This window comes from Eleginops maclovinus, chromosome 9 (assembly GCF_036324505.1).
Source record: "Eleginops maclovinus isolate JMC-PN-2008 ecotype Puerto Natales chromosome 9, JC_Emac_rtc_rv5, whole genome shotgun sequence".
Taxonomy (NCBI): Eukaryota; Metazoa; Chordata; class Actinopteri; order Perciformes; family Eleginopidae; genus Eleginops; species Eleginops maclovinus.
Genome location: NC_086357.1, coordinates 5,052,861 through 5,070,248, shown reverse-complemented (window position 1 = coordinate 5,070,248; position 17,388 = coordinate 5,052,861). Strand labels below are relative to the sequence as shown.

At 39.6% G+C, this 17,388-nt stretch overlaps 1 protein-coding gene across 1 annotated transcript in view; it reads right to left on the bottom strand.

The window, feature by feature from the left end:
* LOC134870249 (inactive N-acetylated-alpha-linked acidic dipeptidase-like protein 2) overlaps positions 1–17,388 on the bottom strand; it is a 555,262-nt gene that overhangs the window by 65,964 nt on the left and 471,910 nt on the right. Inside the window, exon 14 of the mRNA XM_063892353.1 lies at positions 13,945–14,034. Coding sequence (XP_063748423.1) covers positions 13,945–14,034 — 90 coding nt within the window. The remainder of the gene's footprint in view (positions 1–13,944; positions 14,035–17,388) is intronic.

Sequence of the window (17,388 nt, the reverse complement as noted above, 5' to 3'; positions counted from 1 at the left end):
GTTATGACCAAATAACTCAATCTTGGTCTCATCTGACCACAGTATTTTGTTCCAAAATGCTTCTGGCTTGTCCAGATGTGCTTTTGCATACCTCATGCGACTCTTCTTGTGATTAACACTCAGGAAAGGCTTTTTGCACATCACCCTTCCAATGAGCTCTTCCTGGTGCAAAGTACGCTGGATTGTGGAACGGTGAACAACTACACCATCAGCAGCCAGATGTTGTTGTAGTTCTCTGGAGGTGGTCTGTGGCTTCTCTGTGACCATTTTCACCATCCTTCGCCTGTGCCTTTCCCCTATTTTTGTCGGCCTACCACATCTTTCCTTCACACGGACTGTTCCTGTGGCCTTCCATTTCACAACTACGTTTCTGACTGTGGAGACAGACAGTTTAAACCTGTCAGATAATTTTTTGTACCCTTCTCCTAATTTATAATGTTGGATTATCTTAGCTTTCAGGTCAGTGGAGAGTTGTTTTGAGGTCCCCATCTTGCCACTCCCTAAGAAAGAACCTAGGCCAGGCACAGCCAGCTATTACCTATGTTAAATAGCCTTTTTCATGATTGGTTCCACCTGTCTTTGTAATTGAAGGTCTAATGAGCTAATCAAAGCAATTTTGTGCAGCAACCTGTCAGCTATAAATCCGTACAGGTTTGAAATGAATGCTATTTATAAGGGTGCCCAAACTTTTGCACATCCCATTTTTTGCATTTTATTTTATTATAATAAAACTATGTAATGCTACCCTAAGAATTTTGGTCTGGAAAACACTAAAACGTCTACATCTTTGTAGGAAAACAAATGTTGTTGCTGTGATCTTCTATTATAAAGGAAAAGCAAATTGTCATGAAATCTCAGAGGGGTGCCCAAACTTTTGCATACCACTGTATATGTGTAGAAATGTGTACTTTTTGAGGTTAGTGAGAACATAACTGAATTATACAAAAAAAAACCAAAAAAACACGTGAACTTATTCAGGTATGCGGTAAACTGTTTTCATCCATACTTATACTTAGTAAACACTATTCATAGTTAATCCCATCTGGGGAAGTGATTACGACTTGGTAACTTTTGAAGCATGAGACTGACCTTGCCCTGGGTTTTCGTCTTGAGATATATGTATAGATGTTGACCCTCTAAATTGTTTGTTCACCACTGCCCCCCGGAGATTGTCTAAGGAGGAGGAGTGCAAGCGCAGCACAGAGATAAATCCAGCCTATGAACTCACAGGCCAAGGCTTTGATCTCAGTGGATGGAGCAGCCTCTGTTTCCCCTCCTCTTTTTTGCTCGGCTATAATCCCTGTTTAACAGCTGCTTTAATGATCCACTCTTCTTGAGCATTTATCGAGAGGGCAGTAGACAAGACTGGGAAGCAATTGCATTACAAAAATCAGATTCACAAAAATCTTTTTAGTAGGGAGCAGTAATCAGATTATAAGTACTCTTGCTAAATGAATGACTGTGTTCTGGTTCTATGTTCTGGGTCATGCTCATTAGAGGAGTAGTTTACATAATTTATGGGAAAACTGTAGGCGGTCGATGGTTTTATTTGTTTTCCCACAAAACCAATGTTTCATCTGTGCCGAACAAAATACCAAGTAATTGGTCTGCACAGGCGTAAATCTTAAAGTTCCCTCCTACACATTCCCCCACCCCTGCTTGAAATGCCTCAATTGGACTCCTTTGTTTACTTCTGTATTCCAAACATTCAGTTGGACGTGATGACTGCACAATGCTTGATGTAACTTGTACTTTCTACAAAAAATTGTCAGTCTGCCACCGTTTAAGTGTTTATCAAACGACTGTTTACCCAATGTGTCTTAAAGTTCTAAGATCAAACCTTATTTATATGTGCTATTTATACAGAGGATATAATTCTGTACTTCACAACAGGCCAGTTATTAGAACATATCAAATTTTCCTGGCAGATGCACTCGCCATATGAGAAGTTCTCATGTTTCTTATGTGTTATTAAATTGTCAATAAAAAAAAATAACTCACTTTAAGCTCACCATTTCAAAAAGATAAACACTGTACGTCTTTTTGATGACATGCTCTTTTGCCATTAAACCACCTTAAAATTCCGTATATCCATTAATGATCATATCTCATGATATTTGTGTTCTTTGACAGACGTGGGAAATGGAGGTTAAGTGTTGGATTCACGATAATCAATAAAGAAGACGGATGCACAAAGACCTCGAGATGAAACGTGCTAAATATCCCTCCAATTCATCTCCTGTCATCTTCATCGGAATCTTTTCACAGCATGCGTCTCTCTCGCCCTCTCTCTCGCCTTTCTGCTCTTTTTCATTTCCTGTATATCTTATTATTCTCATTTTCTCCCCTTTATCTTACCACTTCTTTGCTTGCCACATTTTCCTTTGGTTACATCTTCCCTGATTTAATTCTCTCTACAATTTCCCTCCTGTTAATGCCAATTAAATCCCCGCTTGTAGGGAATTTCAGTCTTCATCACCATCACCGTTTCTGTAATTGTAGGCTTATCTGTCCCTTTCTCCATTTCTGGGTGTGTTTGCTCTGTTAGCATCTGCCCTTCTTTTCTCCCTGTCTATTTTCATACATGTTATCTCCCTCAACGCTTCCCTTTGTGTTCTCCTCAAAGACAAGGACACAGAATCAATTCCAATGACACTTGTGAATATAGTCTAATCGTCTTGGGACAAGGAAATACCTGTTGAAAATAAATGTCCTGAGGCAGAATAGTATACTGTCCTCGAGTTGTTTGTCCTCAACACTGTTCTTCTGTTCTAAAGGTCTGTCAATGTGTTGGTGGCAACTTTTTGCTATAAGAATATTGATGTAGAAGGATCTGATGGAAATAATATGTGACTTGCTCTATTTGTTTGATTGTCGAACCTCAGATTGAAGAGGAACAATGCGGATTTTGTCCTGGTCGTTGAACGACGGACCAGCTTTTCACTCTTGCAAGGATCCTGGAGGGGGCCTGGGAGTATGCTCATCCGGCCTACATGTGCTTTGTGGATTTGGAGAAGGCGTATGACCGGGTTCCCAGGGAGATACTGTGGGAGGTGCTGCGGGAGTATGGGGTGAGGGGGTCTCTACTCAGGGCCATCCAATCTCTGTACTCCCAAAGCGAGAGCTGTGTCCGGGTCCTCAGTAGCACGTCGGACCGATTTCCGGTGAGGGTTGGCCTCCGCCAGGGCTGCACTTTCTCACCAATCCTGTTTGTAATATTCATGGACAGGATTTCGATGCATACTTGTGGAGGAGGGGGTCTGAAGTTCAGTGGGCTAAGGATTGCACCTCTGCTTTTTGCAGATGATGTGGTCCTAATGGCTTCATCGGTCTGTGACCTTCAGCACTCACTGGATTGGTTCGCGGCCGAGTGTGAAGCGGCTGGGATGAGGATCAGCACCTCCAAATCTGAGGCCATGGTTCTCAGCAGGACACCGTTGGACTGTCCACTCCAGGTAGGGAATTAGGCCTTACCCCAAGTGAAAGAGTTCCTCTGTATCCATATCATGCAGTTTGCTAATCCAGTACTGAGTGACCCGACAAACAACAAAGAACAAATGTATTCATAACAATTTCATTTTGTTGCAGATGTAGATAAAATAGCAACATGTTTAAGGTCTAACTTGAAGTGTCTCCGCTTACCGGTCCGTATCGTGGCGAAGCTGCAAGTGATCAGCGGGGCTGCGTGTTTTCCGTCAGCAGCAGCTGATAATGATCACTGATCTCTCTCTCGCGGCAGATTATACATCACTCGCGTTTATATCCATATCGATTAGATTTAGCTAGTTATAGCTATTGGTATGACTGGCTGCTTATCAAAGGACACCTAAACAATAAATGTTGCTGGGAAACGGGGTGTAGCGGCAAATTATAGCGCAGCATTATGCATACACGAGGGGTCAAAATGACCCATCTGGCGGTTCTAGTGTTAATATTCTGAAAGCCAAGACTTTGTTTATTTGAAATCAGGTGAAATCAAAATGTCACGGACCCTGTTGTGTTATCTATGATTACTATAAACCTTTCATTTATAATTTCAGCAGCAGGGAGGGGGAGCGGCGCTGAGTAGTAGCAGAGTGCGAGTTGATAGGTTCTTGTCATCTACCCTTTACAAGCATCAACAATGTATTTACCGTGTGAATTTTGCAATAAAAGTTTCATATTGTGAAAGCCAAAACTTTGTTTATTTAAAATCAGACAAAACACCTGAACCCTGAAGAACAAGTTTTTTGCACAAATCCACGTCTATCTAGAAAGGAGTCGGTGCGACTTCCGACTCATTTCGATATCAGCGGTCACATATGATCTGTTTGAAGCAGCTGAGGACTCCACAGTCACCAGGGATGGAAGGATAACTTTAAAAAATCTATTCTGTTACAATTTATGCAGATGCTATTTGCACCCGGGTGTTCATAGCTAACAATGGTATTTACACCCGGGCTACACTGTGCAGTTTTGTTGTAACTTAGCTAGCTAACCAAGCTAACCTATTAATATTGGGAGGAATCATGGACTGTGTTTGCACCTGTTGACCGCCGTAGAATATAATCAAAGTATCATAATATGAAAAAACTGTATCCTGGTTACCTTCCGTTACTTTTGAATTACCTTCATATCAAATGCAATGAGAATATGAAGGTACGGCGGCCATAGTTTATGGCCGCTGTATGCAATGTGGGCATAGTTTCAGACATCGTTAATAATTTTAAAAAAAGGTTGATTATTCTTTTCTTTTTTCTTTCAATGTACGGCGCCCCCCATGGATGGATGCACCCTTAGCATTCGCCTATACTGCCTATGCCCAGGGCCCGCCCTGCAAACAGCACACAAATGGAGGGTTTTCTGATCTGCTGCAGCGGTTCCGGTTACTTTTAGGCAACCAAAGCTACAAAACCTAATGCTTACATCTACACATACACAGTGAAACCTCTTTGAATCATGTGTATGGCCTTCAGTGTGCAACAGAGACAAGTCAACATGGTCCCAACAATGCATTGGCCTGATCAATGACAACCTTGCCAAGTCACAGTAAGCCAACGTGTTAACAATGCCATGCTTAAAATGGCTTGAGAGACAGTTAAGAGGGACAGGGGAGCTAAGGAGACAAGAGGAGAACAGGGGAAAGGAATAGAGTGAGAGAGAAGCCCGCTGTAGCCACCTGCCACCCTGAACCATCCCATCCCAATGTGTCCAAAACCACACTTGACAAATGAGTCCAGGGATGGAGAATGTAGGCACAGTCCCTGAGCTACAACACTAACACTGCACACACACATGTCCATAGAGAGCAAGGGTGTATGTGTGAAAGAGAAATAGGGAGAGAGGGAGAAGGAGACAGTGGGAGAAAGAGGAGGAAACACAAACTGAGGCGAACAAAAATGTCATACTGAGAAAACTGTAAAAAAAAAAGTTTAGTTATTCTTCAATCAAATTTTAAAGATGACATATCATGTTCATAATTAGGTTTGCAGTTGTATTTAGTGTCTCTACTGTCTCCATGCTTTAATGTTCAGAAAACTCTTTATTTTTCTCATACTGCCTGTGCTTCAGCACCTCTTCTCACCCTCCGTCTAAAACCAGAGCCGAGTCTGCACGGATTGGTCTGATTGGGTGGGTGGGAGAAAAACTCTGGAACTTTGGGATTTTAGCCTTTGCAGACCATTTACATGCACAACAACATATATAACACACAGCAGGAAAGGGAAAACCCCAAAAATAATTATTTTGATGGCAATTCCAGATAGATAGTTACTAGAGGTAGCTTATACCATATCTCTACATATAGAATCATCAATAATTTAAAAGAACAACCAAAATCAACTCTATCTGTTGTCAACTTTTATTTTTCCATTTTCCCTGATCTTCATGGGATTAGCGTGGTGTTTCATTTTTTTTCCATCTCTATACAGAATAAGTGTTGATAATTAGTGAGACTGCCGGACATTTCAGAACAGTCACGCACAAAACAAACAAGGGGTCATGCAGGCTTTCAGCCTCAGAATCAGATTATTTAACACTGAGAATAACATCTCTGCCACCTCCCATTTACCGTTCACGATGACTTGTGTCAGTGTACCCTTGACCTTGTGTCTTTATGTAACTGTCATTCTGTGCCTCTCTCTTTCCATTTTACAAGCTGTGCAAATAACATCTGGCACTTTGCCTGATCTCAAAGGATGTGATGATTAAGGCCACAAGACATCCCTTTTTCTCTTCATGCCAACTGTGGCTGCAGACTTCCTAATATAGTCAATCATAAGCATTTTTATCAAAGCTCTTAGACTGATGACTTAAAGTACATAACTGGAATTTTATCTGGTGAATATAAAAAATTTATGCAGTTGTATTTTTCCATTTCTATACAGTCAAAGTCCGCCCACACAGGTGTTACAGTAACTTATTTGACCTGTTGAGTCTCTCCTCAGGACTCTGTGGGTGTTTGCCGACACCTCCCTCCCACCCCTGCAGCCATTAAGGAAGATTTTACTTGTTTATCGTTCTTAAAACAACATCACGCTTGGTTACCTCATGCCGGCATAGCTCTGCCTACCTTTAGCCTGAATAGAGAGCTAATTAATCGGAATAACTGCAACCACCTGAGCAGAGTCTTTTCAAAGTAAGCACAGGCACAGAAACCTAATGTGTGCATGGTGCTGAGAAAGTTGGTTAATACATGTGATGTGAGTAATGCCCTCATGCAGAAATAGAAAATAGTTGCAAGATTAAAAAATAAATAAATGTTAAGCTGATGTTTTATCATTAAAGAGGACATATTCTGCTCTTTTTCAGGTTCAAATTGGTATTTTGTGCCTTTACTGTGTCAGTTTCCATGCTTTAATGTTCAAAAAGCTCTTTATTTTTCTCATACTGCCTGAACTGCAGCACATCTTTTCACCATCTGTCTGAAACCAGAGCCCAGTCTGCTCTGATTGGTTAGCTGGCATGATCTGTTATGATTGGTTGCTTTGACCCGCCATTTAGCATATCACGTACAATTTATCGATGCCAGGGCCGGCCCATGGCATATGCAGTACAGGCAAATGCTAAGGGCACATCCATCCATGAGGGACACTTCAAATAGGGTGGAGGGGATAGAACTAGGCCTACAGTACATTTCATAGACTGCCGATACACAGTACATTACACTGTGATTAGATGGCTCCAATTAAACCAGATACAACACGGACACTCTTCAGTCAGATTCCTGCTGTGATTATGTAATGCTGTATCGTTGTTAGTATTGTTTGCAGGGAGAATAAAAAAATATATATATTCACAAACAATGTCTTGATTTTCAATAAGATATTTCCACCACAGTCTGGCCGCGAGTGATCTCATAGCGGGAAACGATGTGTCGGCGCTAGCTCCAAATACTATGAAAACCACTCTGCTTGTATACAATCAATATATTTTTAGTACTAGATTTTTTTTAGAAAGGACACCTGAGAGTAAGTTATATATTCAGACAGATGTCAGATCCTGATAATTGATGATCACAGGGACCTGGAGACGGGGAGGGCTCAAAATACCCATCAGACGGTGCAGATGAAAATGTTCATCAATTGTGCCTTTGCTGACAAAAACATGATTTTCCTTATAGTCACCAGAGGAGCTTTTCAGTCAGTTTGGGCTCATTGCCTTTAAACACTTTTTCTCGTTACCAGGAATAGGATAAAGGTAAGCAATATATTAAACACATCCAAACTCGCCTGTGCTCTATGGAACTCAGGAAGCATCACAAAGCAATATTATTAACATCCTCGCACCTTGATAATCTATTTTTGGAGGGTTTCTGAATCTAAAGTAATGGTTTATATTGTACACTTTAAGCACATCCTATTAAACAGCCATATCAATTTAATATGGTTTCCAAGGGATTTGGTTGTTAAGCTATACAAATCATAGTGAGATGGTTAAACTGAACGAAATGTAACCAACTTGATTCAAAGAAGTTATGGAGTGTAACTAATCAAAGTGAAGTAAATTTACAATGAAATGCATAAGAAGACACTTGGCAGGGAACCCGGAACATTGCCAGTTCAATCCATGTATTTCCCCTTTGGAGCGATTAAAATATTTCTGATTCTAACTATCACGCTATCTTGCTTGGCTATTAGCTATTCCTGTGTCCATTTATTGGTTTATAAGAAAAAAAAAAGTTGTACTATTTTAACTGGCATACCTTAATAGTGCCAATTTGTCCATTTGTAAACAAATATGGACTCAATAAAGATGATGTACTAAATAAAAATATACTTCCTGTTTTCATTCCCTATATTATAATAGTAACTTTTGTTCCTTTACTTCAAAGAGCAAGAGTATCACTCAATTAGAAGCATTGTCTTTTTGTTAGGGGGAAACCAGCTGCCTGCATGTTAAGTGGCTCATGACGTAAATCAATTTGTTGTAAAAGCTACCTTACAGTATCATGCTAAACTATACCAAAATGTGTGTCTTCTAGTCCTCAAGCATGACAAAAAAACACTCATTAAACTTTTTATTTCTGAGAAAAAAAAGCTAAGTTTGGAATCCAGGTTCATGGACCAGGTAATACACTGGCATAGACCCTAACCCCTGACTGTATTGAATGTATTCAACACAAAGCTAAATAGTATTTTCATGGCAGAGGCCACATTTATATTTGTTAATACAGTACATTACTTCCTGGGGCTGATTAATGGGACTCATTTTTATGAGACTGTCTGTGGATGCTGAATGATGCATTTTTCAACGTATTATATCATCTTGAGCCTCTGATCACAGACATGATACGAGTAGGACTAGAACAAAGCAGGATTTGGGTGTTTTTGGTAAAATTTGAGTGAGAAAACCCTCACCACTGGTATTTTCTCAAGTAACAAACCTATTGCAACCCCAATGGCAAACCAGTGAAGCACTGCACCCTTCATTTACTGGCCTCATTAACAATGACCAGGCCCCCCAGTGACACTGACTTTTACCCTCTCCATAGACATTATATATTAGATTATATTACATGTTAGCAAATCTTGTTCATGTTTAATGCTGTTAACCCTGCACACCCTGCTGTATACTTCTACCCACTACTTCTACATATTTAAAAATGTGCACAGCTCCCCACTTTAAATTCAGATATTGCACATATTTTGTTTTACTTTATGGAAATAAATTATATATATATATATATATATATATATATATTTATTTTTAAGTGTTAATTTTCAAAAAATGTAATTTATCTGAACCTGAAATACACAGGTACCCAGACTTTTGGTAATTTGGAAACACTAAAAAAATTGTACGTCGGATTTGAAGGATTTTGGGTGAGATGCATTTCTGGTTGGCTATTACAGAAAGCAAAGCCTTAGAACATTTTCTCTCAGATAGTTAACATACAGCTTGACAGTTGACTGTTGACACTTATCTCTGAAAGGACTGAACCATCCATGAGCAGCAGGGTGACATGTGGAGGCGGAGATGTGAACCAAGAGCTGTTCATAGTTTGGACCTATTTGGTTTATGACTTCTATTCACATCCTCAACTGCCTTTAATAGTTACTACTTAACTTTGCCTGATCATTAAAGTCTTTTGCAATGGTATTTTTTCAGTTTTGATATCAAGATGCTTTCAAGTCATCGTTCCTATATTTTTATTTCAAAGACTCTGTGACTCATCTTCTATCAGTCCAAAAACATCACTGGTGGTACTGAACAGTCCTGTAACTCTTTGATGGGAATGAGATGAAGCACGCCAAAGTTTGGACGCAATGTGCATCTGTGAGAATGACCCGTCCTCATTATCTTGTCTTTGTGTAGAGGTCATCTTGAAGATGAAGGAGTTGCCGAAAAAAAAAAAAAGAACATCAGGAGAGAAAAATGAGCTGCCAACAAGAAGCCTTTCAGCCAAGCAATCACCATCCAGCAGGGCTAGACATGAAGGTCGCCTGCACAGTGGACAATACCGTCCTACACACACACACCCTGTGGTCCGTTTGCATTATCTTCAGTAACAAATGCCACAGCTCTTTGTCTTTTAGCTGCCGATAAAACTGTGATCTGTATGACTGAAGTTAATTTTTTTTTGTTCTATAGTTGGCATACGAAAGAACATGCTTGCAGTTGACCCAAAAACATTATTGTCAATGATTTCAAATTGGATAGAAATCTGCTTTGCAAAGGTTTAAATGAAAGATAATGATGGGGACATTGAGCTGTGCATTTGAATCATCGGCAGCTGTGGAAAACCCTTAGTGTTTAATTAAAGGAAAGATGGCAAGAAACTATTCCATGGACTATTCTGAGAGCCTGATGGAATGGTTATAGTGGGAGAAAAAGACTGATGGACTGGTTATAGCAGGCAACAAAGACTGATGGACTGGTTATAGCAGGCAACAAAGACTGATGGACTGGTTATAGCAGGCAACAAAGACTGATGGACTGGTTATAGAGGGCAACACAGACTGATGGACTGGTTATAGCAGGCAACAAAGACTGATGGACTGGTTATAGAGGGCAACACAGACTGATGGACTGGTTATAGCAGGCAACGAAGACTGATGGACTGGTTATAGCAGGCAACAAAGACTGATGGACTGGTTATAGCAGGCAACAAAGACTGATGGACTGGTTATAGCAGGCAACAAAGACTGGTTATAGAGGGCAACAAAGACTGATGGACTGGTTATAGCAGGCAACAAAGACTGATGGACTGGTTATAGAGGGCAACAAAGACTGATGGACTGGTTATAGCAGGCAACAAAGACTGATGGAATGGTTATAGAGGGCAACAAAGACTGATGGACTGGTTATAGAGGGCAACAAAGACTGATGGACTGGTTATAGCAGGCAACAAAGACTGATGGACTGGTTATAGTGGGACAGAGACTGATGGAATGGTTATAGTGGGACAGAGACTGATGGAATGGTTATAGTGGGACAGCGACTGATGGACTATTTTAGTGGGACAGAGACTGATGGACTGGTTATAGTGGGACTGAAAGACAGATGGACTGTTCATAAGGAAAGAGTCCTAAAACCAGAAATGACTTAGTAATTTACAACTTTCGATTTCCTTGTTTCAAAGCCAAGGTTTTTTAAAAGTTTTTTTCCGTAAGACCCCTGAATTAAGGTATGTGGTTAAGACAAGCTGAAGAGAAGTTTAGGCCTTGTTCTATGACATAAAATGTGTCAGTGAACACCACACATTTAATTGTCTGAAACTTCTATGTGTCGTCAAACGGCAGTTGCTAACAAGTGACTAAATAAACCATTAAACATCGTCACGCTAAACATTAGCCTCCCTTAGCTTAGCTGTGGTGATGTGCTGACATGCAAACATGATACTTTTTACTTCAGGTGATTGCATTTAGGCTTTGCGGTCTTATTATGTGGATTTTCCTCCTTCAAGACGTGGTAAGTATCATAAATGTGTTTGTACTTTTGCTGTGAAATACCAAAATCCGATGTAAAAACCCCATTCCTTTTTGCCTTGGCGATGCTAACTACAACTTCGGACTACAAAATTACGTCACTGTACCAAAACATTTAAACCACACTTTTTTGCTGTCAGCAGTTTTCCCACCTAACCTCTCCATTAAAAGTCACATTCTATGTCATCCCTGCATCAAACAGGCTTACACAGCAAACACAAAGCTACAAAAAGTCTAAACATACAGATGGCACCCTTTTCATCAGAAGAAAAGCTTCTTTTGTTCAAACTTTTAGTCCTCTCACACATTCTTCTCACCCAAATTAAACTCTGTCTGTCTTCTCTTCCTCTCTCTGCAATCCTAAATATAGTATCCATTGTCTGTTTATCTGGAGAGGTCTGAACTTCAATCCCCGCAACAGTTTGTACGTTTTTGCAGTGCAGTTGAATGCAATTTCACATTCACATTGGAGGTGCCAAGGTATGATAATAAAGTGTACTCATTTAGAGCCGGCCTCCATAAAAGATAATGAAACTGTCACCGTCCCTTATGTAACTTGTAAAATGTGACAACTGGGGGCATCTATGAGAAGCTATGAGAGTGGTCCTTCTAACATTAGGGGGTTACAAGAAAATATCCAAACTGCTAGATGAGATACAAATCATAATTTGGCCACAGCAGTGTGTATTTCTTCCGGTTTTTCACAGTTTTTTTTGTGCAATATAATGAAAAGGAAGTGTATCATTCATGATGCATTTTGAAAAGTGGATGAATTTTATATTTCTATTTAAGTGTCTTTGCACCATCATCAAGTGCAGAGTTTTTTTTTTTTTTTTACATATGTAACATTTTGAAGTCAGCTAAATGTGCAAAGTTGAAAAATGTGCAATCTGTCTTTTTGGTCCTCAAACCACTCATATTGCTTTTACGCTACATGCTAACGGTAACCCATTCACACACACTTTTATTATTAAAAAAAAAAGCACACCGGCGTACGGTGCAGGTGCCCCAGCCTGTTGCGCCACGGCCGGGACCAGGGTTCAGTATCTTGCCCAAGGACATTTGACATGTTGATTGTCTGATTAATGGAAGACCTGCTCTAACATTTTAGCTACAGCCAGCACTTTTTTCATTAGATTCGCTTTACTGGGAAACGTAAAGTAAACTGTGTAGAAATTGTCATAAAACAGGTGGTTTCGTTGTGTGTTTGTTTTGTTTTAATATAAAGCTTTTACCAGGTTTATAAAATAGGTGTACCTCAATATTTAATTGAGATTACAGTTGAGTTTAATGGTATGATACATTTTTAAGAGCTAAGGTTGCCAGGGAGTATCAACAAATACAATATTCCATCTACTGCATCGTCTAAGTGTGGTTGCTTGGCCACAGCACAAGGATGCCATCAGTGCTCTGACATGTGTAGACTTCTCCAAAAAAAGAGATTAATTAAATAAGCTATCATTTAGCTTTCCTAGAGTTATTGCTACATGAACATAACAATTAGGAGTTAAACAGTAACTCTATGGTTTTGGGGACTGAAGATTACATATTAAAATGTTAGTTATCATTTTAGCTACATGTTATTACACTTAGTTTGTAGTAGTAGCCATCCCCAGATATACCCCAGATAGCTCAGTCCTTTCAGTGGCTTGTAAAAGCTGGTATAGGCAGAACATGGAAAGACAAATTAAATTCGCTATTTTTGAACTCTGGCATGTGTTTAGCAACACACACACACACACACACACACACACACACACACACACACACACACACACACACACACACACACACACACACACACACACACACACACACACACACACACACACACACACACACACACACACACACACAAACACATACAATTCATCAGAAAAACTGCAATACTTTCTCTTTGCTCAACATCTCAACATCATTTTCTTCAGTTTTGCCCCTAGTGGACGGAGACTATATTGCAACAATTCAATATTATCATCCTTATATTTCATGATCCAAAATAGACATGTTTTTGGGGGACTGAAATGGAAGACACATTTATTGGCAAGAGTAAAACATGTCTCAAGTGCTTTTTTTTTCCGAGTTTAGATTCTCAACTACAATTATCAGATGTATTACAACAGTCATGGCTACATGTTCAGTTTTGCCAGCCTTTGGATAGTTCTTAGCAACAGAGACAGACAAACGCCTACCCTATTGAGTTATTGACAAAGCAGTTTTAGTTATTTTCCAGTTTGTGTGCATAATTCAATTTAAAATGCATACAAAATTGGGTGAAGACATACTAACTAATTGTTGTTTTGGTACTCTAAATAGATTTGAACAAAGTGGTTGTTCTCTTCTCCCTCCCTTTGTTTGGTTTGCTTTGTACTTGATAGTCAAAAAGGTTCAATTAAGGCTGACCCTATTGTAACCAGATTGGATTGCATCGGGCTGCTAATGCTAATGCAAGATGTTATCACATGTGTGAGACATAACAGCAACTGTGATTTAAAGATAGTTAGAAGAAGTGTGATTGAAATGACGGTGGTTCTACCTTAGCAATGGTTTCGTGGAACTTGAAAAGTGGATCCAGCGTCTCTGGTGACTCAGCAGAAAATTGGGCTTCAGACAGGAAACTGGTGGTCTGAGATGAAGGAAACAAAAGAAGCATTTGTCACACATTATACCGCATAGAACATGTTAATCTCTCGTGTCATTTCAAGTGAAATCATGGTCTCATTTGTGGCACCAGATTACTTCCAAAGTCAAACCAAAAGTAAAAAAGCAGCTTTCTTCTCATGAGTTCTATTTTATTTTGTTTTATTCTTTTACAAGAGTGGAGTGACCTGTCAATCTTTTGACAGGAAAACTACAGTATCAAGGCCACCCGGCTGCCAGGACATTTAGTTCTGTTGTCAAAAATATGCACTCACATGCACGCACGCATGCACGCACACACACACGCACACATAAAGTCACACACCCAAAATCCAGTTCAGTGCCACCTCAGCATATTTTTTCATCCCCCCGAAACAAAGCACCTCATTTTGACTTCAAAAGTCCCGCCACTGCCTTTGTAGAGGATTTGTTTTTTTTCCTGCAGTCAAAATAAGTAGCATGACCACAAATCTCAAAGGTTCAAACACTAGAATTCTTCCCGTACAGCATGGACATAAAGAAATATCTGAAAACTGCTGGGTATCCTACTTGTACGCAATTTATAGAAACATTCTCCTCTATAATTGTTTTGATGTATTTTGGACCGGCTGGAGAAAGGTCAAATTTCAGAAACAATGTTTGATGTGCAGAGGAACATAATGAGGCTTTATCTGACAGTCCGATTTTTTTTGATATGGTGTCCATCCATGACCAGACAAGAATGTCGGAAAATAGGGGATTGTGAAAAACCCTGGGAGACTTTCAATCACTTCATATGTGGTTAGGTCCAGCGCTGTGGATTCCAAAAGTCTCCCTTTCTACAGTATTTACACAAGGGCCCTATGCTTTGGTCAATGTTAGGGTAAGCCAATTGAAACCGCTTAGTTTAGAAATGTAGTGATGAGGGATAATAAAAATGAATTGTGTGTCTGAGATAAAATACAAACTTTATATTCAAGACAGTTTTGCTGCTTACCAATATTGCCCATTAGCAGAACATTGGCTTCAAAGATAAAAGTAAGCATCATAATTATCCAATATGATGACCTGGAATAATTTTAAATAGGTTTCTGTGTTTCACGAGTAATAGGAGTTACTGTGATGCACATGCACCTGTTTGTGTGCCCTGTAGAAAAATATTTTGAGTTGTGGCTATTGTAGCGGGAAAACGTTAAGTAAGTTAAGCTTTCTCAGAGTTTAGTTTGAAGTAAGAAAAACTGTGATTAGCGGGTTGTTGTACGTCATATTGAACAGAAATAAAGTGAGCTTTTCATGTCTATTGAGGAAAAACATTTGGATTTTAAGGAAACAGTTTAATATATACATATATATATACAGGAAAAGTAGCTTGAATATGGGATTACCCTCAACAACAATCTGAGGCAGGCAATATGGCAGTATGAGGGTACGTTTGGGGAGAAGAGCTTTAACTTAATAATTCACATATTTACACATTCCAAGGCATAGGCAGAATGTTTTCATGAAGCCTGCTTGAGTGTTGCCGCCAAATAAATATGTGAATAATTAAGCGCAACATCTGCCTCAAAATATGGCCCTGTTGTGGATGTCAAGCTGTATATGTGCAGCAAAAAGCAGCCTCACTACTTTCCTTCAAATACATAGTTACATTGCGAGTAGAACTTTCACAAAGTTGTTTGCCGTGTCTACTCAGAGAGATGGGTGGTTTAAAACCAGAGGACACAGATGCATGTTCACAAATGTGGTTGAACAATGGCCCCTCACAAACAGGAAGGTATGCAGTTGTGGAAGTTCATTACTCAATTTATAGCATTATTGTAATTATTACTCTTTGAGAGCAGCAATTGGTTACTTCTGCTGATATATTATTACCCAGGGGCCCATAGTTAAAAATCTTGACATGATCATTAATCTGGCTTTTCCTCTGCTAAGTCTAGCTAACACTGTGGCCTTTGAGGATGCTGCTGCTCATCCATCTCATTATATTTTCAGTGACGTGAACTTAACCAGCTGTCTTCAACCCTTTACAATGACATCTGATGTAATGATAAATATATGCAAATGTAGTTGATTGGGCATCATAAGCCTCATCCATATTCCTAATGTTTAAATGTAACAATATATTAAAAAAGGGTCCATTCGAACATTAAGAAAAAATGGAAGGGAACATTGACTTCATACACAACATACTTACACATCGATTTTTCACACATTTGTCCATTTTTCCAACTAAAATGGCAACACATTGCAACCTTTGCTTGGTATTCACATCATATCTAAGATTATTTGGAAGTTAGAGACCCCTGAAATTAAGCTGAAAATATTGAAATGTCAATATGAATATTTTGAGGCACTGCCTGGGGTCCCAAAACAATTCATTTTTGCATTTCCGAGGGCCAATAATGACACATTTCTCTCAGGAGTTGCAAGAGCCCAAACCCAGTGCTTAAAGAATTAACCAGGTGGCCTGTAGCAAATCTCAAAAGTATGGACACATTCATTGCATTTAAATCGCAATTTTATGCAAACCCTATAAAGTGCTTTTACACATACAAGTCAACATTCACTCATTCATACACATTCCTACAGAACAAGAGGCTGCCAATGTCAAACTGTTGACAAGTTTGCAGGGGCTGGGATTAGAACCACCGACGTTGACATCGTGGATGTGTGAATAACCATGATGCGTGATTGCATACAAGCTTTATATCAACCTAAATGTTGTGTTCACATGTTGTTCCTGCTGCCTCATGTGGCTGAACTTTGTCAATTATGCAGGTTTAAACCATTGCTCGGGTCCCAAGAAAACATTGGGAAATAGGCCCAACAGTGAGGAAAACAGTGCTAGGAATTAGAAACTGATTAGAAGACTTAAAAAATGCTAAAGTCAAATACATGAACTGTAACACTCTTCCACCTGCTGGTTCTCCTTACTCGGTACAGTACAGCACCATTAGCCATGGCTATGTTGAGCTAAGCATTTGGCCAAATGAAGCACTCTGCTCTGTACTTCACAGGGTCAGGATGAAGGGTTTTTGGAGAGCGTAAGCCTTTAAACAAAGAGAGAGATAGCCAGGATCAAAGACACCAGCGCTCCACTCACTTTGTACTTAAGAGCCTTTGTGCTGCTTATCTGCCCCTCACTTCATCTCTCACAGTACAGGCCCTCACTGCACCTTGATCTTAGGCTTGCTCTTGATCTATATATTTTCTCTCCTTTGGTATCAAATTATCATCCTTTCACCAAAATGCTGTCATGCATTTCCTCAGAGTGATGATTTGATGGAACTGGACGAGATCTGATACAGAACTTGCATGCTGTGCAAAAGGAAAAAAACTGTATACTACTGAGGGGTTAGAG